General features: G+C 50.0%; 1 protein-coding gene across 5 annotated transcripts; it reads left to right on the forward strand.

Moving 5' to 3' along the window:
* Nucleotides 1-27,890, forward strand: LOC121328738 (glutamine-rich protein 1-like). 5 transcript variants are annotated; one of them, XM_041273750.1, is made up of 12 exons: nucleotides 1-212; nucleotides 16,485-16,770; nucleotides 17,598-17,894; nucleotides 18,297-19,052; nucleotides 20,822-20,993; nucleotides 22,517-22,671; nucleotides 23,654-23,768; nucleotides 25,185-25,193; nucleotides 25,822-25,930; nucleotides 26,174-26,325; nucleotides 26,537-26,627; nucleotides 26,907-27,890. In XM_041273750.1, the coding sequence occupies exons 2-12, from the start codon at nucleotides 16,525-16,527 to the stop codon at nucleotides 27,094-27,096; spliced, it is 2,292 nt and encodes a 763-aa protein (XP_041129684.1). In that variant the 5' UTR covers nucleotides 1-212; nucleotides 16,485-16,524; the 3' UTR covers nucleotides 27,097-27,890. The 5 variants fall into 5 exon arrangements, with proteins under 5 accessions (XP_041129684.1, XP_041129679.1, XP_041129680.1 ...); XM_041273745.1 differs by lacking the exon at nucleotides 1-212 and adding an exon at nucleotides 12,352-12,466; XM_041273746.1 differs by lacking the exon at nucleotides 1-212 and adding an exon at nucleotides 12,352-12,466 and having other exon boundaries at nucleotides 20,828-20,993.
* Nucleotides 27,891-27,964: the final 74 nt, after the last annotated feature.

The following is a 27,964-nucleotide window of genomic DNA, read 5'->3' on the forward strand; positions in this document are numbered from 1 at the left end:
CTTCGTCCCGCCACTCTCGCGAGGCCCGCTAGCTGCGCCGCGATTGGCTGACGGGGGGGTTGAATGTAAGATGGCGCTCACGGAGATCTGAGGAGAAAAAAGAAAAAAAAATAAATAAATAAAAGCATCAAAATAAAGAGTTTTCGACAGAGACGGGGAACCGTGCGGGAGAGGACAGGGAAGCGGAGCGCCCAGCCCGAGGTTCAGCGGGGGTAAGCGGGCTTCTTGTCTGTGCTGATCGGGCGGGAGTCCGGGGCAGCAGCCCTGCCAGAGGCGAGGGGGCTCGGGGCTCGGTGCAGGGCGGCCGGGCGGCAGTCTTGCTGCGTTTTCGCCTCGAAAGGGCGCTTTGGCCGGGCGGGGGGAGCGGTTGGGGGTCCCGGGTCCGAGGGGAGACGGGCAGCTCAGTCCGCGGCCCGGGTTGGTTTCCAGACGCTGTTGTTGTGAGTCGGGGACGCGCGCGAGTGCGGGGCATTCTCTCAGGGGGTGCGCGTGCACGCGCGACCGGGAGCGAGCGCGGCGGAGTGCCAGTCAGTGCTCAGCCCCGTGCACGTGTGATATTGAGATGCTTGTGATATTGAGACGCGCTGCCTCAGCCCCGTGCGCTTGTGATATTGAGATGCTTGTGATATTGAGATGCTTGTGATATTGAGACGCGCTGCCTCAGCCCCGTGCGCGTGTGATATTGAGATGCTTGTGATATTGAGACGCGCTGCCTCAGCCCCGTGCGCGTGTGATATTGAGATGCTTGTGATATTGAGACGCGCTGCCTCAGCCCCGTGCGCGTGTGTGATATTGAGATGCTTGTGATATTGAGACGCGCTGCCTCAGCCCCGTGCGCGTGTGATATTGAGATGCTTGTGATATTGAGACGCGCTGCCTCAGCCCCGTGCGCGTGTGATATTGAGATGCTTGTGATATTGAGACGCGCTGCCTCAGCCCCGTGCGCGTGTGATATTGAGATGCTTGTGATATTGAGACGCGCTGCCTCAGCCCCGTGCGCGTGTGATATTGAGATGCTTGTGATATTGAGATGCTTGTGATATTGAGACGCCCTGCCTCAGCCCCGTGCGCGTGTGATATTGAGATGCTTGTGATATTGAGACGCGCTGCCTCAGCCCCGTGCGCGTGTGATATTGAGATGCTTGTGATATTGAGACGCGCTGCCTCAGCCCCGTGCGCGTGTGATATTGAGATGCTTGTGATATTGAGACGCGCTGCCTCAGCCCCGTGCGCGTGTGATATTGAGATGCTTGTGATATTGAGACGCGCTGCCTCAGCCCCGTGCGCTTGTGATATTGAGATGCTTGTGATATTGAGACGCGCTGCCTCAGCCCCGTGCGCGTGTGATATTGAGATGCTTGTGATATTGAGACGCGCTGCCTCAGCCCCGTGCGCGTGTGATATTGAGATGCTTGTGATATTGAGACGCGCTGCCTCAGCCCCGTGCGCTTGTGATATTGAGATGCTTGTGATATTGAGACGCGCTGCCTCAGCCCCGTGCGCGTGTGATATTGAGATGCTTGTGATATTGAGACGCGCTGCCTCAGCCCCGTGCGCGTGTGATATTGAGATGCTTGTGATATTGAGACGCGCTGCCTCAGCCCCGTGCGCGTGTGATATTGAGATGCTTGTGATATTGAGACGCGCTGCCTCAGCCCCGTGCGCTTGTGATATTGAGATGCTTGTGATATTGAGACGCGCTGCCTCAGCCCCGTGCGCGTGTGATATTGAGATGCTTGTGATATTGAGACGCGCTGCCTCAGCCCCGTGCGCTTGTGATATTGAGATGCTTGTGATATTGAGACGCGCTGCCTCAGCCCCGTGCGCGTGTGATATTGAGATGCTTGTGATATTGAGACGCGCTGCCTCAGCCCCGTGCGCTTGTGATATTGAGATGCTTGTGATATTGAGACGCGCTGCCTCAGCCCCGTGCGCGTGTGATATTGAGATATTGAGATGCTTGTGATATTGAGACGCGCTGCCTCAGCCCCGTGCGCGTGTGATATTGAGATGCTTGTGATATTGAGACGCGCTGCCTCAGCCCCGTGCGCGTGTGATATTGAGATGCTTGTGATATTGAGACGCGCTGCCTCAGCCCCGTGCGCGTGTGATATTGAGATGCTTGTGATATTGAGACGCGCTGCCTCAGCCCCGTGCGCGTGTGATATTGAGATGCTTGTGATATTGAGACGCGCTGCCTCAGCCCCGTGCGCGTGTGATATTGAGATGCTTGTGATATTGAGACGCGCTGCCTCAGCCCCGTGCGCGTGTGATATTGAGATGCTTGTGATATTGAGACGCGCTGCCTCAGCCCCGTGCGCGTGTGATATTGAGATGCTTGTGATATTGAGACGCGCGCTGCCTCAGCCCCGTGCGCGTGTGATATTGAGATGCTTGTGATATTGAGACGCGCTGCCTCAGCCCCGTGCGCGTGTGATATTGAGATGCTTGTGATATTGAGACGCGCTGCCTCAGCCCCGTGCGCTTGTGATATTGAGATGCTTGTGATATTGAGACGCGCTGCCTCAGCCCCGTGCGCTTGTGATATTGAGATGCTTGTGATATTGAGACGCGCTGCCTCAGCCCCGTGCGCGTGTGATATTGAGATGCTTGTGATATTGAGATGCTTGTGATATTGAGACGCGCTGCCTCAGCCCCGTGCGCGTGTGATATTGAGATGCTTGTGATATTGAGACGCGCTGCCTCAGCCCCGTGCGCTTGTGATATTGAGATGCTTGTGATATTGAGACGCGCTGCCTCAGCCCCGTGCGCTTGTGATATTGAGATGCTTGTGATAATGAGACGCGCTGCCTCAGCCCCGTGCGCTTGTGATATTGAGATGCTTGTGATATTGAGACGCGCTGCCTCAGCCCCGTGCGCGTGTGATATTGAGATGCTTGTGATACCGGAGTCGGGGGCACGGCGCACGACTATAACTCTACGAAACCCTATAAACTCTAAGTAGCGCGGAGCGAGGGTGAGACGCGCTGCCTCAGCCCCGTGCGCGTTGTGATATTGAGATGCTTGTGATATTGAGACGCGCTGCCTCAGCCCCGTGCGCGTGTGATATTGAGATGCTTGTGATATTGAGACGCGCTGCCTCAGCCCCGTGCGCGTGTGATATTGAGATGCTTGTGATATTGAGACGCGCTGCCTCAGCCCCGTGCGCGTGTGATATTGAGATGCTTGTGATATTGAGATGCTTGTGATATTGAGACGCGCTGCCTCAGCCCCGTGCGCGTGTGATATTGAGATGCTTGTGATATTGAGACGCGCTGCCTCAGCCCCGTGCGCGTGTGATATTGAGATGCTTGTGATATTGAGACGCGCTGCCTCAGCCCCGTGCGCGTGTGATATTGAGATGCTTGTGATATTGAGACGCGCTGCCTCAGCCCCGTGCGCGTGTGATATTGAGATGCTTGTGATATTGAGACGCGCTGCCTCAGCCCCGTGCGCTTGTGATATTGAGATGCTTGTGATATTGAGACGCGCTGCCTCAGCCCCGTGCGCGTGTGATATTGAGATGCTTGTGATATTGAGACGCGCTGCCTCAGCCCCGTGCGCGTGTGATATTGAGATGCTTGTGATATTGAGACGCGCTGCCTCAGCCCCGTGCGCGTGTGATATTGAGATGCTTGTGATATTGAGACGCGCTGCCTCAGCCCCGTGCGCGTGTGATATTGAGATGCTTGTGATATTGAGATGCTTGTGATATTGAGACGCGCTGCGCGTCAGATATTGTGCGCTTGTGATATTGAGACGATGCTTGTGATATTGAGACGCGCTGCCTCAGCCCCGTGCGCTTGTGATATTGAGATGCTTGTGATATTGAGACGCGCTGCCTCAGCCCCGTGCGCTTGTGATATTGAGATGCTTGTGATATTGAGACGCGCTGCCTCAGCCCCGTGCGCGTGTGATATTGAGATGCTTGTGATATTGAGACGCGCTGCCTCAGCCCCGTGCGCGTGTGATATTGAGATGCTTGTGATATTGAGACGCGCTGCCTCAGCCCCGTGCGCGTGTGATATTGAGATGCTTGTGATATTGAGACGCGCTGCCTCAGCCCCGTGCGCGTGTGATATTGAGATGCTTGTGATATTGAGACGCGCTGCCTCAGCCCCGTGCGCGTGTGATATTGAGATGCTTGTGATATTGAGACGCGCTGCCTCAGCCCCGTGCGCGTGTGATATTGAGATGCTTGTGATATTGAGACGCGCTGCCTCAGCCCCGTGCGCGTGTGATATTGAGATGCTTGTGATATTGAGACGCGCTGCCTCAGCCCCGTGCGCGTGTGATATTGAGATGCTTGTGATATTGAGACGCGCTGCCTCAGCCCCGTGCGCTTGTGATATTGAGATGCTTGTGATATTGAGACGCGCTGCCTCAGCCCCGTGCGCGTGTGATATTGAGATGCTTGTGATATTGAGACGCGCTGCCTCAGCCCCGTGCGCGTGTGATATTGAGATGCTTGTGATATTGAGACGCGCTGCCTCAGCCCCGTGCGCGTGTGATATTGAGATGCTTGTGATATTGAGACGCGCTGCCTCAGCCCCGTGCGCGTGTGATATTGAGATGCTTGTGATATTGAGATGCTCTTGTGTGATATTGAGATGCTTGTGATAATGAGACGCGCTGCCTCAGCCCCGTGCGCGTGTGATATTGAGATGCTTGTGATATTGAGACGCGCTGCCTCAGCCCCGTGCGCGTGTGATATTGAGATGCTTGTGATATTGAGACGCGCTGCCTCAGCCCCGTGCGCTTGTGATATTGAGATGCTTGTGATATTGAGACGCGCTGCCTCAGCCCCGTGCGCTTGTGATATTGAGATGCTTGTGATATTGAGACGCGCTGCCTCAGCCCCGTGCGCGTGTGATATTGAGATGCTTGTGATATTGAGACGCGCTGCCTCAGCCCCGTGCGCGTGTGATATTGAGATGCTTGTGATATTGAGACGCGCTGCCTCAGCCCCGTGCGCGTGTGATATTGAGATGCTTGTGATATTGAGACGCGCTGCCTCAGCCCCGTGCGCGTGTGATATTGAGATGCTTGTGATATTGAGACGCGCTGCCTCAGCCCCGTGCGCGTGTGATATTGAGATGCTTGTGATATTGAGACGCGCTGCCTCAGCCCCGTGCGCTTGTGATATTGAGATGCTTGTGATATTGAGACGCGCTGCCTCAGCCCCGTGCGCGTGTGATATTGAGATGCTTGTGATATTGAGACGCGCTGCCTCAGCCCCGTGCGCTTGTGATATTGAGATGCTTGTGATATTGAGACGCGCTGCCTCAGCCCCGTGCGCGTGTGATATTGAGATGCTTGTGATATTGAGACGCGCTGCTCAGTGATATTGAGACTTGTGATATTGAGACGCGCTGCCTCAGCCCCGTGCGCGTGTGATATTGAGATGCTTGTGATATTGAGACGCGCTGCCTCAGCCCCGTGCGCGTGTGATATTGAGATGCTTGTGATATTGAGACGCGCTGCCTCAGCCCCGTGCGCGTGTGATATTGAGATGCTTGTGATATTGAGACGCGCTGCCTCAGCCCCGTGCGCGTGTGATATTGAGATGCTTGTGATATTGAGACGCGCTGCCTCAGCCCCGTGCGCGTGTGATATTGAGATGCTTGTGATATTGAGATGCTTGTGATATTGAGACGCGCTGCCTCAGCCCCGTGCGCTTGTGATATTGAGATGCTTGTGATATTGAGACGCGCTGCCTCAGCCCCGTGCGCGTGTGATATTGAGATGCTTGTGATATTGAGACGCGCTGCCTCAGCCCCGTGCGCGTGTGATATTGAGATGCTTGTGATATTGAGACGCGCTGCCTCAGCCCCGTGCGCGTGTGATATTGAGATGCTTGTGATATTGAGACGCGCTGCCTCAGCCCCGTGCGCGTGTGATATTGAGATGCTTGTGATATTGAGACGCGCTGCCTCAGCCCCGTGCGCGTGTGATATTGAGATGCTTGTGATATTGAGACGCGCTGCCTCAGCCCCGTGCGCTTGTGATATTGAGATGCTTGTGATATTGAGACGCGCTGCCTCAGCCCCGTGCGCGTGTGATATTGAGATGCTTGTGATATTGAGACGCGCTGCCTCAGCCCCGTGCGCGTGTGATATTGAGATGCTTGTGATATTGAGACGCGCGTGCCTCAGCCCCGTGCGCTTGTGATATTGAGATGCTTGTGATATTGAGACGCGCTGCCTCAGCCCCGTGCGCGTGTGATATTGAGATGCTTGTGATATTGAGACGCGCTGCCTCAGCCCCGTGCGCGTGTGATATTGAGATGCTTGTGATATTGAGACGCGCTGCCTCAGCCCCGTGCGCGTGTGATATTGAGATGCTTGTGATATTGAGATGCTTGTGATATTGAGACGCGCTGCCTCAGCCCTGTGCGCTTGTGATATTGAGATGCTTGTGATATTGAGACGCGCTGCCTCAGCCCCGTGCGCGTGTGATATTGAGCGCTTGTGATATTGAGATGCTTGTGATATTGAGACGCGCTGCCTCAGCCCCGTGCGCGTGTGATATTGAGATGCTTGTGATATTGAGACGCGCTGCCTCAGCCCCGTGCGCGTGTGATATTGAGATGCTTGTGATATTGAGACGCGCTGCCTCAGCCCCGTGCGCTTGTGATATTGAGATGCTTGTGATATTGAGACGCGCTGCCTCAGCCCCGTGCGCTTGTGATATTGAGATGCTTGTGATATTGAGACGCGCTGCCTCAGCCCCGTGCGCTTGTGATATTGAGATGCTTGTGATATTGAGACGCGCTGCCTCAGCCCCGTGCGCGTGTGATATTGAGATGCTTGTGATATTGAGACGCGCTGCCTCAGCCCCGTGCGCGTGTGATATTGAGATGCTTGTGATATTGAGACGCGCTGCCTCAGCCCCGTGCGCGTGTGATATTGAGATGCTTGTGATATTGAGACGCGCTGCCTCAGCCCCGTGCGCGTGTGATATTGAGATGCTTGTGATATTGAGACGCGCTGCCTCAGCCCCGTGCGCGTGTGATATTGAGATGCTTGTGATATTGAGACGCGCTGCCTCAGCCCCGTGCGCGTGTGATATTGAGATGCTTGTGATATTGAGACGCGCTGCCTCAGCCCCGTGCGCGTGTGATATTGAGATGCTTGTGATATTGAGACGCGCTGCCTCAGCCCCGTGCGCGTGTGATATTGAGATGCTTGTGATATTGAGACGCGCTGCCTCAGCCCCGTGCGCGTGTGATATTGAGATGCTTGTGATATTGAGACGCGCTGCCTCAGCCCCGTGCGCGTGTGATATTGAGATGCTTGTGATATTGAGACGCGCTGCCTCAGCCCCGTGCGCGTGTGATATTGAGATGCTTGTGATATTGAGACGCGCTGCCTCAGCCCCGTGCGCGTGTGATATTGAGATGCTTGTGATATTGAGACGCGCTGCCTCAGCCCCGTGCGCGTGTGATATTGAGATGCTTGTGATATTGAGACGCGCTGCCTCAGCCCCGTGCGCGTGTGATATTGAGATGCTTGTGATATTGAGACGCGCTGCCTCAGCCCCGTGCGCGTGTGATATTGAGATGCTTGTGATATTGAGACGCGCTGCCTCAGCCCCGTGCGCGTGTGATATTGAGATGCTTGTGATATTGAGACGCGCTGCCTCAGCCCCGTGCGCGTGTGATATTGAGATGCTTGTGATATTGAGACGCGCTGCCTCAGCCCCGTGCGCGTGTGATATTGAGATGCTTGTGATATTGAGACGCGCTGCCTCAGCCCCGTGCGCGTGTGATATTGAGATGCTTGTGATATTGAGACGCGCTGCCTCAGCCCCGTGCGCGTGTGATATTGAGATGCTTGTGATATTGAGACGCGCTGCCTCAGCCCCGTGCGCGTGTGATATTGAGATGCTTGTGATATTGAGACGCGCTGCCTCAGCCCCGTGCGCGTGTGATATTGAGATGCTTGTGATATTGAGACGCGCTGCCTCAGCCCCGTGCGCGTGTGATATTGAGATGCTTGTGATATTGAGACGCGCTGCCTCAGCCCCGTGCGCGTGTGATATTGAGATGCTTGTGATATTGAGACGCGCTGCCTCAGCCCCGTGCGCGTGTGATATTGAGATGCTTGTGATATTGAGACGCGCTGCCTCAGCCCCGTGCGCGTGTGATATTGAGATGCTTGTGATATTGAGACGCGCTGCCTCAGCCCCGTGCGCGTGTGATATTGAGATGCTTGTGATATTGAGACGCGCTGCTTGTGTGATATTGAGATGCTTGTGATAATGAGACGCGCTGCCTCAGCCCCGTGCGCGTGTGATATTGAGATGCTTGTGATATTGAGACGCGCTGCCTCAGCCCCGTGCGCGTGTGATATTGAGATGCTTGTGATATTGAGACGCGCTGCCTCAGCCCCGTGCGCGTGTGATATTGAGATGCTTGTGATATTGAGACGCGCTGCCTCAGCCCCGTGCGCGTGTGATATTGAGATGCTTGTGATATTGAGACGCGCTGCCTCAGCGCGTGTGATATTGAGATGCTTGTGATATTGAGACGCGCTGCCTCAGCCCCGTGCGCGTGTGATATTGAGATGCTTGTGATATTGAGACGCGCTGCCTCAGCCCCGTGCGCGTGTGATATTGAGATGCTTGTGATATTGAGACGCGCTGCCTCAGCCCCGTGCGCGTGTGATATTGAGATGCTTGTGATATTGAGACGCGCTGCCTCAGCCCCGTGCGCGTGTGATATTGAGATGCTTGTGATATTGAGATGCTTGTGATATTGAGACGCGCTGCCTCAGCCCCGTGCGCGTGTGATATTGAGATGCTTGTGATATTGAGACGCGCTGCCTCAGCCCCGTGCGCGTGTGATATTGAGATGCTTGTGATATTGAGACGCGCTGCCTCAGCCCCGTGCGCGTGTGATATTGAGATGCTTGTGATATTGAGACGCGCTGCCTCAGCCCCGTGCGCTTGTGATATTGAGATGCTTGTGATATTGAGACGCGCTGCCTCAGCCCCGTGCGCGTGTGATATTGAGATGCTTGTGATATTGAGACGCGCTGCCTCAGCCCCGTGCGCGTGTGATATTGAGATGCTTGTGATATTGAGACGCGCTGCCTCAGCCCCGTGCGCTTGTGATATTGAGATGCTTGTGATATTGAGACGCGCTGCCTCAGCCCCGTGCGCTTGTGATATTGAGATGCTTGTGATATTGAGACGCGCTGCCTCAGCCCCGTGCGCGTGTGATATTGAGATGCTTGTGATATTGAGATGCTTGTGATATTGAGACGCGCTGCCTCAGCCCCGTGCGCGTGTGATATTGAGATGCTTGTGATATTGAGACGCGCTGCCTCAGCCCCGTGCGCGTGTGATATTGAGCTTGTGATATTGAGACGCGCTGCCTCAGCCCCGTGCGCGTGTGATATTGAGATGCTTGTGATATTGAGACGCGCTGCCTCAGCCCCGTGCGCGTGTGATATTGAGATGCTTGTGATATTGAGATGCTTGTGATATTGAGACGCGCTGCCTCAGCCCCGTGCGCGTGTGATATTGAGATGCTTGTGATATTGAGACGCGCTGCCTCAGCCCCGTGCGCGTGTGATATTGAGATGCTTGTGATATTGAGACGCGCTGCCTCAGCCCCGTGCGCGTGTGATATTGAGATGCTTGTGATATTGAGACGCGCTGCCTCAGCCCTGTGCGCGTGTGATATTGCTTGTGATATTGAGACGCGCTGCCTCAGCCCCGTGCGCGTGTGATATTGAGATGCTTGTGATATTGAGACGCGCTGCCTCAGCCCCGTGCGCGTGTGATATTGAGATGCTTGTGATATTGAGACGCGCTGCCTCAGCCCCGTGCGCGTGTGATATTGAGATGCTTGTGATATTGAGACGCGCTGCCTCAGCCCCGTGCGCGTGTGATATTGAGATGCTTGTGATATTGAGACGCGCTGCCTCAGCCCCGTGCGCGTGTGATATTGAGATGCTTGTGATATTGAGACGCGCTGCCTCAGCCCCGTGCGCTTGTGATATTGAGATGCTTGTGATATTGAGACGCGCTGCCTCAGCCCCGTGCGCGTGTGATATTGAGATGCTTGTGATATTGAGACGCGCTGCCTCAGCCCCGTGCGCGTGTGATATTGAGATGCTTGTGATATTGAGACGCGCTGCCTCAGCCCCGTGCGCGTGTGATATTGAGATGCTTGTGATATTGAGACGCGCTGCCTCAGCCCCGTGCGCGTGTGATATTGAGATGCTTGTGATATTGAGACGCGCTGCCTCAGCCCCGTGCGCGTGTGATATTGAGATGCTTGTGATATTGAGACGCGCTGCCTCAGCCCCGTGCGCGTGTGATATTGAGATGCTTGTGATATCAGACGCGCTGCCTCAGCCCCGTGCGCGTGTGATATTGAGATGCTTGTGATATTGAGACGCGCTGCCTCAGCCCCGTGCGCGTGTGATATTGAGATGCTTGTGATATTGAGACGCGCTGCCTCAGCCCTGTGCGCGTGTGATATTGAGATGCTTGTGATATTGAGACGCGCTGCCTCAGCCCCGTGCGCTTGTGATATTGAGATGCTTGTGATATTGAGACGCGCTGCCTCAGCCCCGTGCGCTTGTGATATTGAGATGCTTGTGATATTGAGACGCGCTGCCTCAGCCCCGTGCGCTTGTGATATTGAGATGCTTGTGATATTGAGACGCGCTGCCTCAGCCCCGTGCGCGTGTGATATTGAGATGCTTGTGATATTGAGACGCGCTGCCTCAGCCCCGTGCGCGTGTGATATTGAGATGCTTGTGATATTGAGACGCGCTGCCTCAGTCCCGTGCGCTTGTGATATTGAGATGCTTGTGATATTGAGACGCGCTGCCTCAGCCCCGTGCGCGTGTGATATTGAGATGCTTGTGATATATTGAGACGCGCTGCCTCAGCCCCGTGCACTTGTGATATTGAGATGCTTGTGATATTGAGACGCGCTGCCTCAGCCCCGTGCGCTTGTGATATTGAGATGCAGTGCTACAGCTGACAATTGGTTAGTGTGCTGGTTTTTATTTTAATAAACGTGCTTTTATGCTAACTGTTGCACTACACCTGTGCGGTGTTAAGTGAAATGTTTTAGAAAAAAACAATTGCTGGATTTTATTTGAGAAGTTATTTACCTGCCTGCAGTGACTTTGTGATGATGTCATGATTGAACGGGATGTCTCTTAAGCGCCTTGTTGTGCTTGCTGTTCCGTTTCTACTGTTTAATGCAGTCCTGTTTAGCCGGATTGTTATGTCACGTGTTATACCGCTGTCGGGGGGCGGTGGTCTCTCAAGAGCGCCCCCCCTTTAAAGCATCGAGGGGCTTCTTTCACAAAGCGTGGCGGGGGCGTGGCGTGACCGCGCATCGTGAATGAAGCATCCAGACTCCAGAGGGGAGCGCGTTGTAATTGACAGGTCCTGCTGGCGGCAGCATCGCTGAGAGTAATCGTGTATTTATCCATGTTATTTTTAAGACCAGGAAACGGATGTTAACTTTAATTAAATCATGAAATCGTGCCTGTGTGTCTTCTCCTCACCTGTTTCACTAAACAAAGACAGAACAATATCGCGATGCAGAATTCAGAAGTTGGGATTAGCAATTCTAGATAATAAAAACAAGAATGACCCTGTAGTAAATGCAGTCTCCCTGCCCTTCTGGAGGGTCTTACTGACAGCAGTAAGAAATCACAGAAACGCTGCTAACACCAGGGCTCTTTAAAAACATCCCTATTGATAAGATATTCGCCATTGGGGAAACAGAAACGGGGACTTAAAAAAGAATTCGTCTGCATCAGTGCCAGTGCAAATCCTTGTTGTAGTAACACCTGCCTTGAAAAGGGGGGGCGCTGCACTGACAGGGGGGAAAGATTTATGAAAATGGAATAGATACTGCTCGTACCCAGAAGTGTTTGCATCAATTGCATTGTCAATGAGAAATGACATTCAATCATTATTTAAATGGTAGTTTTCCTGTCACTATTTATTTATTTATTTTAAATACCGTGAATTTGTTAAAATTAGCACGGTTCATTTTATATATTTTTTTGTATTCATAAACCAAAGTATGTGTCTAGTTATTAGCATCTTTGAGTGGGTTAGCAGGGGGCGCGCTTTCCTCGCTCCCGCCGAGGGTCGATACCCCCCCCCCCCCCTTCTCTGAGGCGCCTGCTCGTATCGTTGGGGGTAAGGGAGCAGAGGAGGAATCCCATTCCGTCTGTTGCGATCTCAAAGCCTGCCGCTGACGGTCAGGAGAGGCCGTGGACTCGCAGTGCCGGACCAGGCCCAGCGGTCGATTCTTTTGTTTGACGCGAGTCGCCCCTGTTCTTTCTATGCATGTTGTTTTTTTTTATTGTATTATTATTTTCTCTTGTTTCGTTGGTAACATTTTAAAAAGTCGCCCGCAGATGATGACAATCGGATTTTTTTTTGCTGCTGATAATTTTGTACACAGCGTCACTGGAAGGTATGTGTTTGTGTTTATTGGCGAGTTGAGGATGATTTTAACCCCGACATGTCAACGAAGTGGTAATTGCTCGTGATTTCATTTGCATATTATTATAAATGCAACGATATACCGGCAGTGCAACATATTCCCTGCGTTTAATATATTATGAATGCGTAGTACAGCGGGTGCTGCGGTGTGTAGTGTGGATTTAAATCGGGGCTGGTTGTGCAGTGCATTATTAAAACCAGGAAACGCTATTCATTTTCATTATACGCGAATGCAGAAGTCTGGGCGCACGCAATAGCGCCATGGCAAATACTACGGGTGGGGAAGCGGAAAACACGGTCGCTTTGAACCAGCCAGCAGGTGTGACTTTATCAGGCACGGGTTTGAATGGAAATTTAGCTACAAGTAGCTTGTTATATAACGCAGTGTTAATGTGCTGTCATGGCCAACACGGTGACATGCCTGTGCTTTACTGTTAGTTTCAAAGGGGACAACAGATTCTCAGGTTTAATCAAGAGTCAGTGGCATAGATGCCAGACTCACTGCACAGCAGTTTCATTCCAGGTTTTACTGTGGGCTTCGTAAGAAACGCCAGGCCCTGGTACCTGTGCACAGTGGCTCTTAGAGGAAGCACGTGGCAACACTGTTACAAGATGCTGTGAAACAGCTTGTTCATCCAGCCCTGCTGTAGGGTCAGTCGGATTTGAAAACAAAACTACATAGACATGCACTGTGTGTGGGACTGGGATAAACTACATAGACATGCACTGTGTGTGTGACTGGGTTAAACTACATAGACATGCACTGTGTGTGTGTGTGACTGGGTTAATCTTCATAGACATGCACTGTGTGTGTGTGGGACTGGGTTAATCTTCACAGACATGCACTGTGTGTGTGTGTGTGTGACTGGGTTAAACTACATAGACATGCACTGTGTGTGGGACTGGGATAAACTACATAGACATGCACTGTGTGTGGGACTGGGATAAACTACATAGACATGCACTGTGTGTGGGACTGGGATAAACTACATAGACATGCACTGTGTGTGTGACTGGGATAAACTACATAGACATGCACTGTGTGTGTGACTGGGTTAAACTACATAGACATGCACTGTGTGTGTGTGTGACTGGGTTAATCTTCATAGACATGCACTGTGTGTGTGTGGGACTGGGATAAACTACATAGACATGCACTGTGTGTGTGTGTGACTGGGATAAACTACATAGACATGCACTGTGTGTGTGGGACTGGGATAAACTACATAGACATGCACTGTGTGTGGGACTGGGATAAACTACATAGACATGCACTGTGTGTGTGACTGGGATAAACTACATAGACATGCACTGTGTGTGGGACTGAGATAAACTACATAGACATGCACTGTGTGTGTGTGGGACTGGGTTAATCTTCATAGACATGCACTGTGTGTGTGTGTGACTGGGTTAAACTACATAGACATGCACTGTGTGTGTGTGTGACTGGGTTAATCTTCACAGACATGCACTGTGTGTGTGTGTGTGTGACTGGGTTAAACTACATAGACATGCACTGTGTGTGTGTGGGACTGGGATAAACTACATAGACATGCACTGTGTGTGTGGGACTGGGATAAACTACATAGACATGCACTGTGTGTGGGACTGGGATAAACTACATAGACATGCACTGTGTGTGTGGACTGGGATAAACTACATAGACATGCACTGTGTGTGTGTGACTGGGATAAACTACATAGACATGCACTGTGTGTGTGACTGGGATAAACTACATAGACATGCACTGTGTGTGTGACTGGGATAAACTACATAGACATGCACTGTGTGTGTGTGTGACTGGGTTAATCTTCATAGACATGCACTGTGTGTGTGTGGGACTGGGTTAAACTACATAGACATGCACTGTGTGTGTGACTGAGATAAACTACATAGACATGCACTGTGTGTGGGACTGAGATAAACTACATAGACATGCACTGTGTGTGGGACTGAGATAAACTACATAGACATGCACTGTGTGTGTGACTGGGTTAAACTACATAGACATGCACTGTGTGTGTGTGTGTGACTGGGATAAACTACATAGACATGCACTGTGTGTGTGACTGGGATAAACTACATAGACATGCACTGTGTGTGTGGACTGGGATAAACTACATAGACATGCACTGTGTGTGGGACTGGGATAAACTACATAGACATGCACTGTGTGTGTGTGACTGGGTTAATCTTCATAGACATGCACTGTGTGTGTGTGGGACTGGGTTAATCTTCACAGACATGCACTGTGTGTGTGTGTGACTGGGTTAAACTACATAGACATGCACTGTGTGTGTGTGGGACTGGGATAAACTACATAGACATGCACTGTGTGTGTGACTGGGATAAACTACATAGACATGCACTGTGTGTGGGACTGGGATAAACTACATAGACATGCACTGTGTGTGTGACTGGGATAAACTACATAGACATGCACTGTGTGTGTGACTGGGATAAACTACATAGACATGCACTGTGTGTGTGACTGGGTTAAACTACATAGACATGCACTGTGTGTGTGTGACTGGGTTAAACTTCACAGACATGCACTGTGTGTGTGTGGTGACTGGGATAAACTACATAGACATGCACTGTGTGTGTGGGACTGGGATAAACTACATAGACATGCACTGTGTGTGTGTGTGAGACTGGGTTAATCTTCATAGACATGCACTGTGTGTGTGTGTGACTGGGTTAATCTTCATAGACATGCACTGTGTGTGTGTGGGACTGGGTTAATCTTCACAGACATGCACTGTGTGTGTGTGGGACTGGGATAAACTACATAGACATGCACTGTGTGTGGGACTGAGATAAACTACATAGACATGCACTGTGTGTGGGACTGGGATAAACTACATAGACATGCACTGTGTGTGTGACTGGGTTAAACTACATAGACATGCACTGTGTGTGTGTGTGACTGGGTTAAACTACATAGACATGCACTGTGTGTGTGTGTGACTGGGTTAATCTTCATAGACATGCACTGTGTGTGTGTGGGACTGGGTTAATCTTCACAGACATGCACTGTGTGTGTGTGGGACTGGGATAAACTACATAGACATGCACTGTGTGTGTGGGACTGGGATAAACTACATAGACATGCACTGTGTGTGGGACTGAGATAAACTACATAGACATGCACTGTGTGTGTGTGTGACTGGGTTAATCTTCATAGACATGCACTGTGTGTGTGTGGGACTGGGTTAATCTTCACAGACATGCACTGTGTGTGTGTGTGACTGGGTTAATCTACATAGACATGCACTGTGTGTGTGTGTGACTGGGTTAATCTTCACAGACATGCACTGTGTGTGTGTGTGTGTGACTGGGTTAAACTACATAGACATGCACTGTGTGTGTGTGTGTGACTGGGTTAAACTACATAGACATGCACTGTGTGTGTGTGGGACTGGGATAAACTACATAGACATGCACTGTGTGTGGGACTGGGATAAACTACATAGACATGCACTGTGTGTGGGACTGGGATAAACTACATAGACATGCACTGTGTGTGTGTGTGACTGGGTTAATCTTCATAGACATGCACTGTGTGTGTGTGTGTGTGTGTGACTGGGTTAATCTTCACAGACATGCACTGTGTATGTGTGACTGGGTTAATCTTCGTAGACATGCAGTGTGTGTGTGATTGGGTTAAAAGCAGGTGACCCTGACCTCTCTTGCACTCGCACACACTTTCATTCCTGTACTCAGTCACACTAAGACGCACTCACAGTCACCCCCTCTTTACTGACAGACTTTATGTGGGGGTGGTGGTGTATGAAATAGTGGGGACACCGTGAATGACCTGTATGAAAAGTTCAAACAAACACCCCCCAATCTCTCTCTCTGTCTCTCCTAACGTAAAACTACTATAAATCTACTTAAAAAAAAAAAAAAAAAAAAAAAGAGTAGGGGAGCGTGCATCTCGGACTTGTGCATCTCGTCGGTCACTCACTCCTCCTCTTTCTCTGCAGGTCCCGTGTTCTTTCCCCCCGAAGCGCAGTGTTTTTTGCCATGAATAACTCCCTGGAGAACACCATCTCGTTCGAGGAGTACGTGCGTCTGAAGGCCCGCAGCGTGCCACAGCACCGCATGAAGGAGTTCCTGGAGTCGCTGGCCAGCAAGGGTCCCGAGGCACTGCAGGAGTTCCAGCCTACCACCACCTCTGCTGCCACTACCATGGTCTACCAGCAGGGGGCCAACTGCATCTACACAGACAGCACCGAGGTGGCAGGGTCGCTGCTGGAGCTGGCATGCCCGGTAAGCAGGGAGGGGAGGGCTAGACCAGGGTTATAGACCTAGGGATGCAAATAAGACTCCTGTGTTGATATCATAGGTGTGAATGGTCTCTTAGTGGTTCTGTTGTTGTGTAGAGACAAAGGATTTTATTGTAGAGCTGTGTATTTTATTATAGAGCTGTGTATTTTATATTCTTCTGCTCAGCTGACCCAGAATACTCTTAATAGCAGTATTCTGTTTGAAGGGATGGAAATAACACTCCTATTCCATAGCCGTGTTACCCATTCCAGATTTTCATAACAGCTTGATTAGCCACAGCGTCTAGGTAACAAGCTCAGGTGAGTCTTATTAAACTTCTAGTAAACCAGGAATGGATCAAACTGCTATGCAATGGGAGTCCTATTTCCAATCCTTGCACACCAGGGTTATAGACCAGGGTTTAGTTCGAGGGGTGTTTTGTAACCTTTCCTAAACATTTAACCCGTCCTTCGACCTCGTGTTTACATAGTACAGTCGGCGTCTCTTTCAGGTATAAAAATATCCTGACTAAGCAGCTGTCCCAATTAATCGAGAGGAATTTGAGATGACCTTACACACTTTTTTTGTTTCTAAATGAAAAAAGGAATGAAATTACATCACATTACAATTAAATTTTAAATACAAGTCAGTATTTTTTTTTATTCCTAAATAAAATGAATCTCTAATTTTTACATGAAATGAAAGAATGAAATCCCATCTTATCACAAGGTGAAGCACCTGCAATGTTGACAAAAAGCAACAAAAAAAACAGTAATCCCAGAATGACAGATATTCTAATATATCCTCTCCCCTCCTCCCTGTCTCTCCAGGTGCAGGTCCAGGTACAGCAGTCCCCTCAGCAGCAGGTAAATGCCTCCCAGCTCTCCCCCCAGCACCAGACCTCTGAGCAGCAGCAGCAACAGCAGCAGCAGCAGCAGCAGATCCAGGTGCAGGTGCAGATCCAGGGGCAGCAGGGGGTGAACCAGGCCCTGCAGAACAGCAGCCCCACTCAACAGCAGCAGCAGCTCCTGTCCAACTCCCAGCTCCAAGCCGTCGCTGCCGCAGCCCAGCAGCTCTCAGTGCAGCACGGGGAGATCACAGAGGAGCAGCTGCAGCAGCACCAGCAGGTGTCTTTATTGTTATGATATTTATTCGTATTGATTAGTGGATACCGATGCGTGATGGCAGTTTTGCTATGATGAAATGCGAGATGAGTTCATTCACAGCAGATTTGTTCAGAATCCTGGCACCTGGTCGTTTCTGTAATATACCTGAACAAAGGGAGTTCTGAATTCAGGAATCTCAGGAATAACTGAAACCTGGTAAACTAGCATAAAGGAAGGCCTTTCTTCTATGATGTGTGTTATTTATGCATCGGTTTCCTTTACGCAATATCTGTTTGTTGCAGTCCTTTATAAATTCTGTTATGAGACCAAACACAAGCATGGTCATTTCTTGGGCAAAGAATTTTGAAGCAGTGTTTGTTGTAATGTTGAAATCCCTTTGTCCTCCCTCTCCTCCACACACAGATCCAAGCTCAGCTGGTAGCAGCAGCGGCGGTGAGTGGACAGCAGATCCAGATCCAAACAGTGGGGGCGCTGTCTCCCCAGCAGCAGCAGCAGCAGCACTCTCCGAGGGACGGGGAGAGGAGGGGGAGCTCTGGGGGGGTCCTGCAACCGGCCAAGAAGCGCAAAGTGGACATGCCCATCACGGTGTCCTACGCCATCTCGGGCCAGCCTGTGACCACAGTGCTCGCCATCCCACAGGGCCAGCAGCAGAGCTACCTGTCCCTACGACCGGACCTGCTGACGGTGGACAGCGGCCACCTGTACAGCGCCACCGGCACCATCACTAGCCCCACCGGAGAGACCTGGACCATCCCTGTGTACTCGGCCCAGGCCAGGGGGGACCTGCAGCAGCAGAACATCACCCACATCGCCATCCCGCAGGAGGCCTACGGGGCCGTGCACGTAGCCGGCTCGCCCACGGCCATCAAGCTGGAGGAGGACAAGGACAAGATGGGCGGGGTGGGGGTGGTTTCAGGGAAGAGCATGGGCTCCTCGCAGGTGGTGTCCACGTCGGCCCACGACGAGGTGGTGCAGACGCTCTTCCCGGCACAGTTCATGAACGGCAATATCCACATTCCGGTGGCTGTGCAGGCCGTGGCGGGGGCTTATCCCAACACCACGCAGTCCGTCCACATATGGGACCCGCAGCAGCAGCAGGTGCAGCAGCAGCAGCAGCAGCAGGCTGGATCTGCACAAGAGCAGCAGCACCAGCTACAGGTACAGCTCCCTCGGTCTCCTTCTGCACCTTCTGCACTGGGGTTTGTTGCAGTGGGTGCTCAGTCAGACCCTCTGTATGAAATGCTCGTGGGAGTTCTGAGTTAAAGCTGGGGACAAGTCAAGCAGACAAACTTGGTTTTAAAATGTTTTGTGGGTGATGGGTTTTTAGTTTGCCGTTTTGTATTTTCACATGCGTTTCTTTGTAAATGTGAGAATCGTATTGGATGCGGCAAGAGGGCTTGCAGGGTTATTATAGCATTGCATATAAAAAAGAAAAACGTTAGAGCAGCTTATGTTGGTTTGAAAAATACAAAATAAATACGACTTCAACACATTTGCAATGGAGAGGTGAATGGATGGCTCTGATTCCAAGGCGAATGGATTAGCTCTGCGGAAAAACTGCTTGAGTTTTAGCTCTACATCTTTCAAAGTGGCTGTAATGCTACGATGTAACCTGATGCAAGCTTTTGTCTAGAGCCCTCTAATGCCGGGCAGGCTCTGTGTGTAATCGGTGAAGATTAATAGAAGTCAGCGTTGCAAGGAGAAGTAATCGCTGGCTTTGTAGCTGTGGATTTCTGGTATGGGTATTTGAATGTGTGTTTTGTACTCTTTTGAGGCCTGGGGACAGCATACAGTGGAAGTGTCTCAGTAATGGTCCAGAGCTTCGATTTACATATTGGTGAATCGATGCATCAAATTAGAACCCAGTTTGAAGTCTTCTGTTGCAGGATGGCATTAAAACCTTGAGTGCACTTCTTTTAGTGCTATTACGGTAGATGAACAACGTGGGCACGTTGCTAGGATACGCACTTTAGACCTCTGAGAGTCTCGTTGGATGCTCCCTGTGTAAAATGAGTGGACTTGCTTCACTGGTGAAGCATTTCAAAAGAATGCCAGAATCGGCAGTGTTCAGATTTCAATGTAGGTTGTGCCTTATTGTTTAATTATTAAGCACAACGGTGTTTAAAGTAAAAAAAAAAAAAGAATGCGTGTTCTTTATTTTGAAAATTAAACGTTAACGCATCGGTTATCATTGATAAATGCCTCTGCGATAATCGAATGAGAATTTGGTTGCCCATTGCACCGCTAGTGCTCTGCTGGAAGAGGAAATGTGTTTTTATGAGTGATCTGTTTCTCACACCCCCAAAATATTTCTCGTCGTGATGTCAGTATTGAAAGTGGAACCGTTTCTCTCTGGAAAAATGTTCCTGTGATCTGCGGTTTGGTTACACAGGAGTGTGTGCGCATCATTGTTGATGCAGAGTTGAACGAGTGTGTCTCTTTAGATGAAGCTGGTTCTGCTGCGTGTGTAAAAGATTTTATTGAGCAGTTTGACGGGTGCAGTTAGTTTTCATTGTCATGCCAGTAGTGGTTGTTCAAGCACTGTGAAAACTACTTTTATTTGAAAGAGGGGGAGATTGAGAGAATATTAACTGTTCATTGGCTAAACCTTTTAAATGTAAAAGATAAATGCCAGAGTACAAGGATGGAAATGAGACTCCTATTGCACAGCCGCTTCACCCTGTGCAGGATTTATTACCAGCTTGATTAGCTCCAGGGTATAGGTAACGAGCTCAGGAGCATCTTCTTAAACTTACAGCAAAACCAGGAATGGATCAAACCTCTATGCAGTGGGTCTTATTTCCATCCCTGGAGTGCATGGCATATTTGGGATGGGGTTCAAATTAAGGGTTTGTTTGGGCAGGCATTTCATTTTAATGTTTTTAATGTTTTCACATTGTTTTCTCTCTCTCTCTCTCCCTCCCCAGGTGCAGACGGTGCAGGTTGCGGAGGTTGACTCCCAAGCCCAGGCGCCCCCAGAGCTGCTGCTCCCCAACTCCTTAAAGCCGGAGGAGGGGCTGGATGTGTGGAAGAACTGGGCCCAGGCCAAGAACTGCAACCTGGAGAAGGAGTCTCAGATGAAGCTGGCTCCCATCGGCAGTGAGTATCTCTGTGAGGCACTCGGCTCACTCCTGGAGGCATGGTCTGAGAGGGTCTCGGTCACTCCTGGAGGCATGGTCTGAGAGGGTCTCGGTCACTCCTGTAGGCATGGTCTGTGAGGGTCTCGGTCACTCCTGTAGGCATGTCTGAGAGGGTCTCGGTCACTCCTGTAGGCATGGTCTGAGAGGGTCTCGGTCACTCCTGTAGGCATGTCTGTGAGGGTCTCGGTCACTCCTGTAGGCATGGTCTGAGAGGGTCTCGGTCACTCCTGGAGGCATGGTCTGAGAGGGTCTCGGTCACTCCTGGAGGCATGGTCTGAGGGGGTCTCGGTCACTCCTGTAGGCATGGTCTGAGAGGGTCTCGGTCACTCCTGTAGGCATGGTCTGAGAGGGTCTCGGTCACTCCTGTAGGCATGGTCTGAGAGGGTCTCGGTCACTCCTGTAGGCATGGTCTGAGAGGGTCTCGGTCACTCCTGTAGGCATGGTCTGAGAGGGTCTCGGTCACTCCTGTAGGCATGGTCTGAGAGGGTCTCGGTCACTCCTGTAGGCATGGTCTGAGAGGGTCTCGGTCACTCCTGTAGGCATGGTCTGAGAGGGTCTCGGTCACTCCTGTAGGCATGGTCTGAGAGGGTCTCGGTCACTCCTGTAGGCATGGTCTGAGAGGGTCTCGGTCACTCCTGTAGGCATGGTCTGAGAGGGTCTCGGTCACTCCTGTAGGCATGGTCTGAGAGGGTCTCGGTCACTCCTGTAGGCATGGTCTGAGAGGGTCTCGGTCACTCCTGTAGGCATGGTCTGAGAGGGTCTCGGTCACTCCTGTAGGCATGGTCTGAGAGGGTCTCGGTCACTCCTGGAGGCATGGTCTGAGAGGGTCTCGGTCACTCCTGTAGGCATGGTCTGAGAGGGTCTCGGTCACTCCTGTAGGCATGGTCTGAGAGGGTCTCGGTCACTCCTGTAGGCATGGTCTGAGAGGGTCTCGGTCACTCCTGTAGGCATGGTCTGAGGGGGTCTCGGTCACTCCTGTAGGCATGGTCTGAGGGGGTCTCGGTCACTCCTGTAGGCATGGTCTGAGAGGGTCTCGGTCACTCCTGTAGGCATGGTCTGTGAGGGTCTCGGTCACTCCTGTAGGCATGGTCTGTGAGGGTCTCGGTCACTCCTGTAGGCATGGTCTGAGAGGGTCTCGGTCACTCCTGTAGGCATGGTCTGAGAGGGTCTCGGTCACTCCTGTAGGCATGGTCTGTCAGGGTCACCATCACTCCTAGAGGCCCATTTTTTTCACTGCACTCCAGGTGAAAGCGGCCAGTAAGCTTGTATTGTACAGCACACTAAATTTTATATATATATATAATATAAATTAGGTAGCAGACACTGATTATAATGCGATACAGCCATTTGAAATGTCATTGTGTGTTTGCACCAGATATGGAAAGGATACTGCATTAACATTAGCTGTGCAGTTTGAAGTGCCCTTGTTCTTGGAGGTCAGGGCTGTGAAGTGACCCCCCCTGTGACCTCTCTGTGTTCCAGGACGCCAGCCCCTGCGCTTCCAGGAGGATCTGATCTCATCAGCGGTGGCCGAGCTGAACTTCGGGCTCTGTCTGATGACACGGGAGGCTCGCAATCTGGAGGGAGAGCCCTTCGAGTCGGATGTGATGTACTACGTCTTCCTCTGCATACAGAAGGTGGGAGACTAAACGCAGGCATTGCTCTAGCATGGCTCCGGGGTTCCAGCACAGCGTCTACACCAAGATGAGATGTGCTGGAATCTTGTCAGGTCCTTGCCAGCGATTGGTTTGTTTCTCGTACATGATTTGAGCGCGTTGTGTGTGGATATTGCTTATTGTTAGATGTCATCCTGTGCAGTTTGTGTGAGAGCACTGTGAGAGCAAAGCAGCTCAGTGATTTCCGCTATAGACAGTTTATTAACTACTGATCAATCACAAAACCAAAAATATATCTTGAACTATAATTAAGTGTATTTATGATTTTTGTTTTGTTATATATATATATATATATATATATATATATATATATATATATATATATATATATATATATATATATATAGTAGATATATGTTACAATAAAGACAACTTGCGTAGCAACTATGATAAAACAACTTTTGGTTATTAACATTTTCACTGGAACCAATCCCATCCCATAGACTTTAATGTTAACGGTTTTCGGATATTGGCAACTGTCTGACGCTTAGTGACAACTTTTTTTTCTTTACAATTTCTATGGCTGCGGCACACACACGAATATATAGCACGCATCACAGCATCTATTGATGTGTCAGTTTCATAACGCAGCCCTACATTTATTGAGTGTGATTGCTGTCTGTCATCGAGACCTTTCTATAGCCGGTGAAGTTCGGATTGTGGAGGCGCTGCGTGAACACAGTGCTAAACGAGTACGGCTAGCAGAAAAGTTTGGCATCTCAAAATCTGTTGTGTCCTGTATATGGAAATTTGCTATGAAAAACTAAGAGTGATTTACAGCTCTGCTCCTTAGTTGGGAATCATTTAAAACAAACAAAAATATATATATTATATATATATATATATATATATATATATTATAATATATAATATAATAAAATAATGTGTATGTATGTAAGTAAGTTACAATGTGATGAATCTTGTTTTCCTGTCTGTGTTGCAGTACTTGTTTGAGAACGGCAGGGTGGACGATATCTTCTCAGATCCATACTACTCAAGATTCTCCCAGTGGCTACACGAGGTATTGAAGGACTGGCAGCCCCGCATTCACCCACTCGGTAAGTCAGCAACAGCACTAGATACACTAGAGTGAGGATGCGTGGGACCAAATATATCTGAACCTTCTCCACGGGGTGCAATGCTCTCTTATGGTTTCCATACACTAATTCACTGTTTTCAGCATTGTTGAGTTGATGACACGTTGCTGGCCAGCTGTTTGTGAACGCCAGTCTGTTCTGCAGGGTTGTCTCAACCAGCCTCCCAACACTCCCCAGCACTGTCCACTCTCCGTTTCAATAAGAACAGGACCAGCAAAGCCCAATAGATCTGAAGAGCCGGCTTCCTGACGCCGTGGTCCTGTTCACGTGCCTCTCTCGAATGTGCTAATAAAGGGGGCGGGGTCTCAGTCTGGTCAGCGATGATGTTTTTTCTTTCCTGTGCAACTAGATGCTTGGTGTTCTGTGACCGGCACATACACATCATTAATATATATTGTAGTGTGTTTTTTTTCATTACAGTATTGTTCATATATATCTATCTATTACTCATGTAATGTATATTATAACATGTTACAGCAATTAAATGTGTCCTGCCATTCGGTGCTTTGACTTCTAATCAATATCTAGACATTTTAATGTCATTCAAAATTATATGTTTATACATTGTCTGTAGCCACAGATTCCTAAAGTTTTTGAGCTTGCCATTAGTCTACTATACCAATGGCTCACAGTGTGACAGAGTGGCCCTGCAGCTAATGTTGGTACAATTTCTATAACCAGTACAAGGTGGTGAAGTGCATACCTACCGAGCCCGCTACAGAGCCCTGAGCCAGGCTACACAAACCGGCACGCTCTGTTTTAAATGCAGTGATTCCAGGAGCCTGCTGTGTATTCCCATTGTAATCGAGGTCTCGATGTCCACTCCCAGTAAACGTGTCTATTTTAAAACCCTGGGTACTGCACGAGGTTAATGAAATGCGTTTTCAAACCATGTGTTCAGATAGTCCTGCAGTTCCACCCCTTTTAAAGGCTTGTTGCTTTCCCTGCTTTGACCCAGACGATGCTACTTGGGTGAAATGACATGGCAAGTGTAACTTCCTGAGAGCAAGGCATGAAACCTGAGAACTTTCTTTAACCTATCGTAGCACCAGGCACCCTGTTTTACATGACAAATACATGCATGTGTTTTTAGTCCTGCTCTGCGTACACTGAGCCTTGTGTAGTGAATGTAAGATTGGTGGAGTCACTTTGGCTACAGTGCAGTCCCTTTATAAGGGTGGCCTGGCCGCTGCAGTAACCCCAGGTAGATGGCTCTGGGATTGGATCCAGTGTTGTCTTGACTGCCCAGTTTGATTCAATCTGACCCTAATCCGACTGTCTCCCCGCTCCTCTTCTCCACGCTCTTTGGCTGTGTTGACCTCAAAATGCCGCCCTGCTGCCGGCTCCCTGCTGCTCAAACTGGACGTTCTAAAACAGTATGGCAAGGTTTGTTTGGTTTTGATTCTGTTGTGTTTTATTTTTTTATGTGATTTTCAATCAATACTGTAACTTTTGGCATGGGTTCACCTGCTGATGTGTTGGCGTCAGGGTCTGAAGGGATCGCGTAGAGAGTTATGATAAGATGCCCCACGTGTGAAATTTAACGAGGTGACTGCAGTGTGTGTTCTTAACCGCCACGGAGCACCATGCACGCCACCTTCTGTCATGCAAGATCTGAGCCCAGAGCTCATGCCTTCAAGATGTTAATGTGTTCTCCAAGTGCTGAACACTTAGGATTGTGTCCTAAATGCTTAACAATCAGAAATGTACAGACCGAATATAGGCTGTGCAAACAGTGAGTGTCCGGCGCTGGATAATTCATCTCATTCTATGGAATGCTGCACACAAACGAGAGATATGCTGCAGTAATGTATACAAAAATGATTTGGTTACCAACGTGTGTTAAAGTACAGGAAATTCATCTTGGCGTGCGAATGCAGAGTGGGATTAGAGTAACTAAATTAAAATAAATGCATATATCTAAACAGCTGCCCCGCTGTGTGTGTGTGTGTGTGTGTGTGTGTGTGTGTGTCTGTGTCTGTGTTGTGACTCTCTCTCTCTCTCTCTGTCTCAGGTTACATGATCCCCAGTCATGTGACGGAGGAGATGCTGTGGGAGTGTAAACAGCTGGGTGCTCACTCCCCTGCCACGCTGCTCACCACACTCATGTTCTTCAACACAAAGTGAGTTCCCTCTTCCCTCTTACACTATAGGGGCATCCTAGGGATGGCAATAAGACTCCTATTGCCCAGCAGTTTCACTCATTCCAGGTTGTAATAAAAGACTTCAGGTCTTTTTTCAGTGTCTTTCAGTATTTCTAAATCCAGCACTATTGAGTGTTTTAATAGTTAGAGGATGGATTTTGGTCCTGCCTGTGTGCTGCAGTGTGCAGTCTGGAGTAACAGCCCCCCCTGTGTCCTGTGCAGGTACTTCCTGTTGAAGACAGTAGATCAGCACATGAAGGTGGCTTTCTCCAAGGTGCTGCGGCACACCAAGAAGAACCCCTCCAACCCCAAGGACAAGAGCACCAGCATCCGCTACCTCAAGGGGGCGGGCATGCACCACGTCGGACAGAAAGGTCAGCCCCCCTCTCTGTCTCTCTTCTAACGCTAGGCACCATGCACCACGTTGAGCTGGGTGTCTGTAGTAGTCACAGACAGATCAATGCACTCTTCTCCTTTCTCTGTCTCTATGTTCTTCTGTATTGACTGTTAGCACACAGGTGGAAATGTGATTAGTGCATTAGGTATGTTTGTGATTGGAGTTGCATGACTCTCTCTCTCTCTCAGTGACGGATGACATGTATGCAGAGCAGGCAGAAAACCCAGAGAACCCGCTGCGTTGCCCAATCAAACTCTATGATTTCTACCTCTTCAAATGGTGAGTGCTCTGCCCAGCCAGCAGGGGGCACTGGCTCCACCCCCGCTGCCCTGGGGCTGTCAGCCCCTGCCCCTGTCAGACTGAGGGAGCTTGTTCTGTACAAGTACTATTACTGCAGTGCACCCCGACAGTTTGTTCATTCACAAACTTGGCTAATTCAAAGGTTTCTGTCATAGTTGTTGAGATCATGGACTGGAGTTGAATTTGACTTCAAGTTTAATTGTAAGTTTTGGGTGTGTTTTTCTTTTTTTAATAAACCCCCTTCTCTCTCTCTCTCAGCCCACAGAGTGTAAAGGGGCGCAATGACACATTCTACTTGACCCCTGAACCCGTGGTGGCGCCCAACAGCCCGATCTGGTACTCGACGCAGCCAATCAGCAGAGAGCAGCTGGAACACATGCTGACACGCATCCTCATGGTGCGAGAAATCCAGGAGGCCATCGCCATGGCAACGGGGAGCCTGCACTAGGGGGAGGGGTCTGTCTCCACACCCCGCCCCTTTCCTATTGCTCAGCCAACACCCCAAACTCCTCCTCCTTCTCTCACTGCCAAAACAACGACAAACCCACAGACTCCAGTACGAGCGAGCGAGACAGACACAGTGAAGAAGAAAGTTGCCTAGCTTTTCAGTTCTTTTTCTTTTTGAAGTCGTGTATTTCTTTTAAGAGGGGTGAGTGAGAGCCCCTTCCAGGCTTCTTATATTTAAAAACAAACAAAAAATACCCAAGGTGCATCTTATAGAATAATGAAGGGGCCGCCTGCCAGTAGCTGTTTATAATAATCGTACGAAAGGGCCAGCAGTGTCTTTCTCTTCTTTTTTAATAAAAGGGGTTGTTGGGCTGTTATAACTTTATACAACATAAAGAAACACATGCGAACAAGGCCCCTGGCTGTGCTGTGGGGATCAACTCCTTGAACACACGCGAGGGGAGGGAGGGGAAGAGATATTCAATATATAGAAATATATTACAGAAAGCAAGCCACAACCCTCCTATTAGCAGGCTGTTCAATCTGGAAGAGACGCACTGCAAAGGAAAAAAATAGAGAGATGGACGACACTATGGGAGAAAAAACACACACAGTACCTTTTAAAGGAAGTGGTATTGAACGAAGGAGTGACGTGATGAACCTTTGCAGAGGAACCTTTATCAGTGGCTGTCGGGAAAGCTTCCAAACTTATCAGCCAGAAGAGGGAAAGTGGCTTTTCTGTTTTGTTTTTTTAAATATGTGTGTTTTGGATTTTTTTTTTAATTTTTTTTTTATTGAAGACGATTCCCCCCCTCGCCCCCTCACCCCCCACTCCCTCTGAACACATGAACTTTACCTGCCAGCCAGCC

The sequence above is a fragment of the Polyodon spathula genome, chromosome 16, assembly GCF_017654505.1.
Source record: "Polyodon spathula isolate WHYD16114869_AA chromosome 16, ASM1765450v1, whole genome shotgun sequence".
NCBI classification, from domain to species: domain Eukaryota; kingdom Metazoa; phylum Chordata; class Actinopteri; order Acipenseriformes; family Polyodontidae; genus Polyodon; species Polyodon spathula.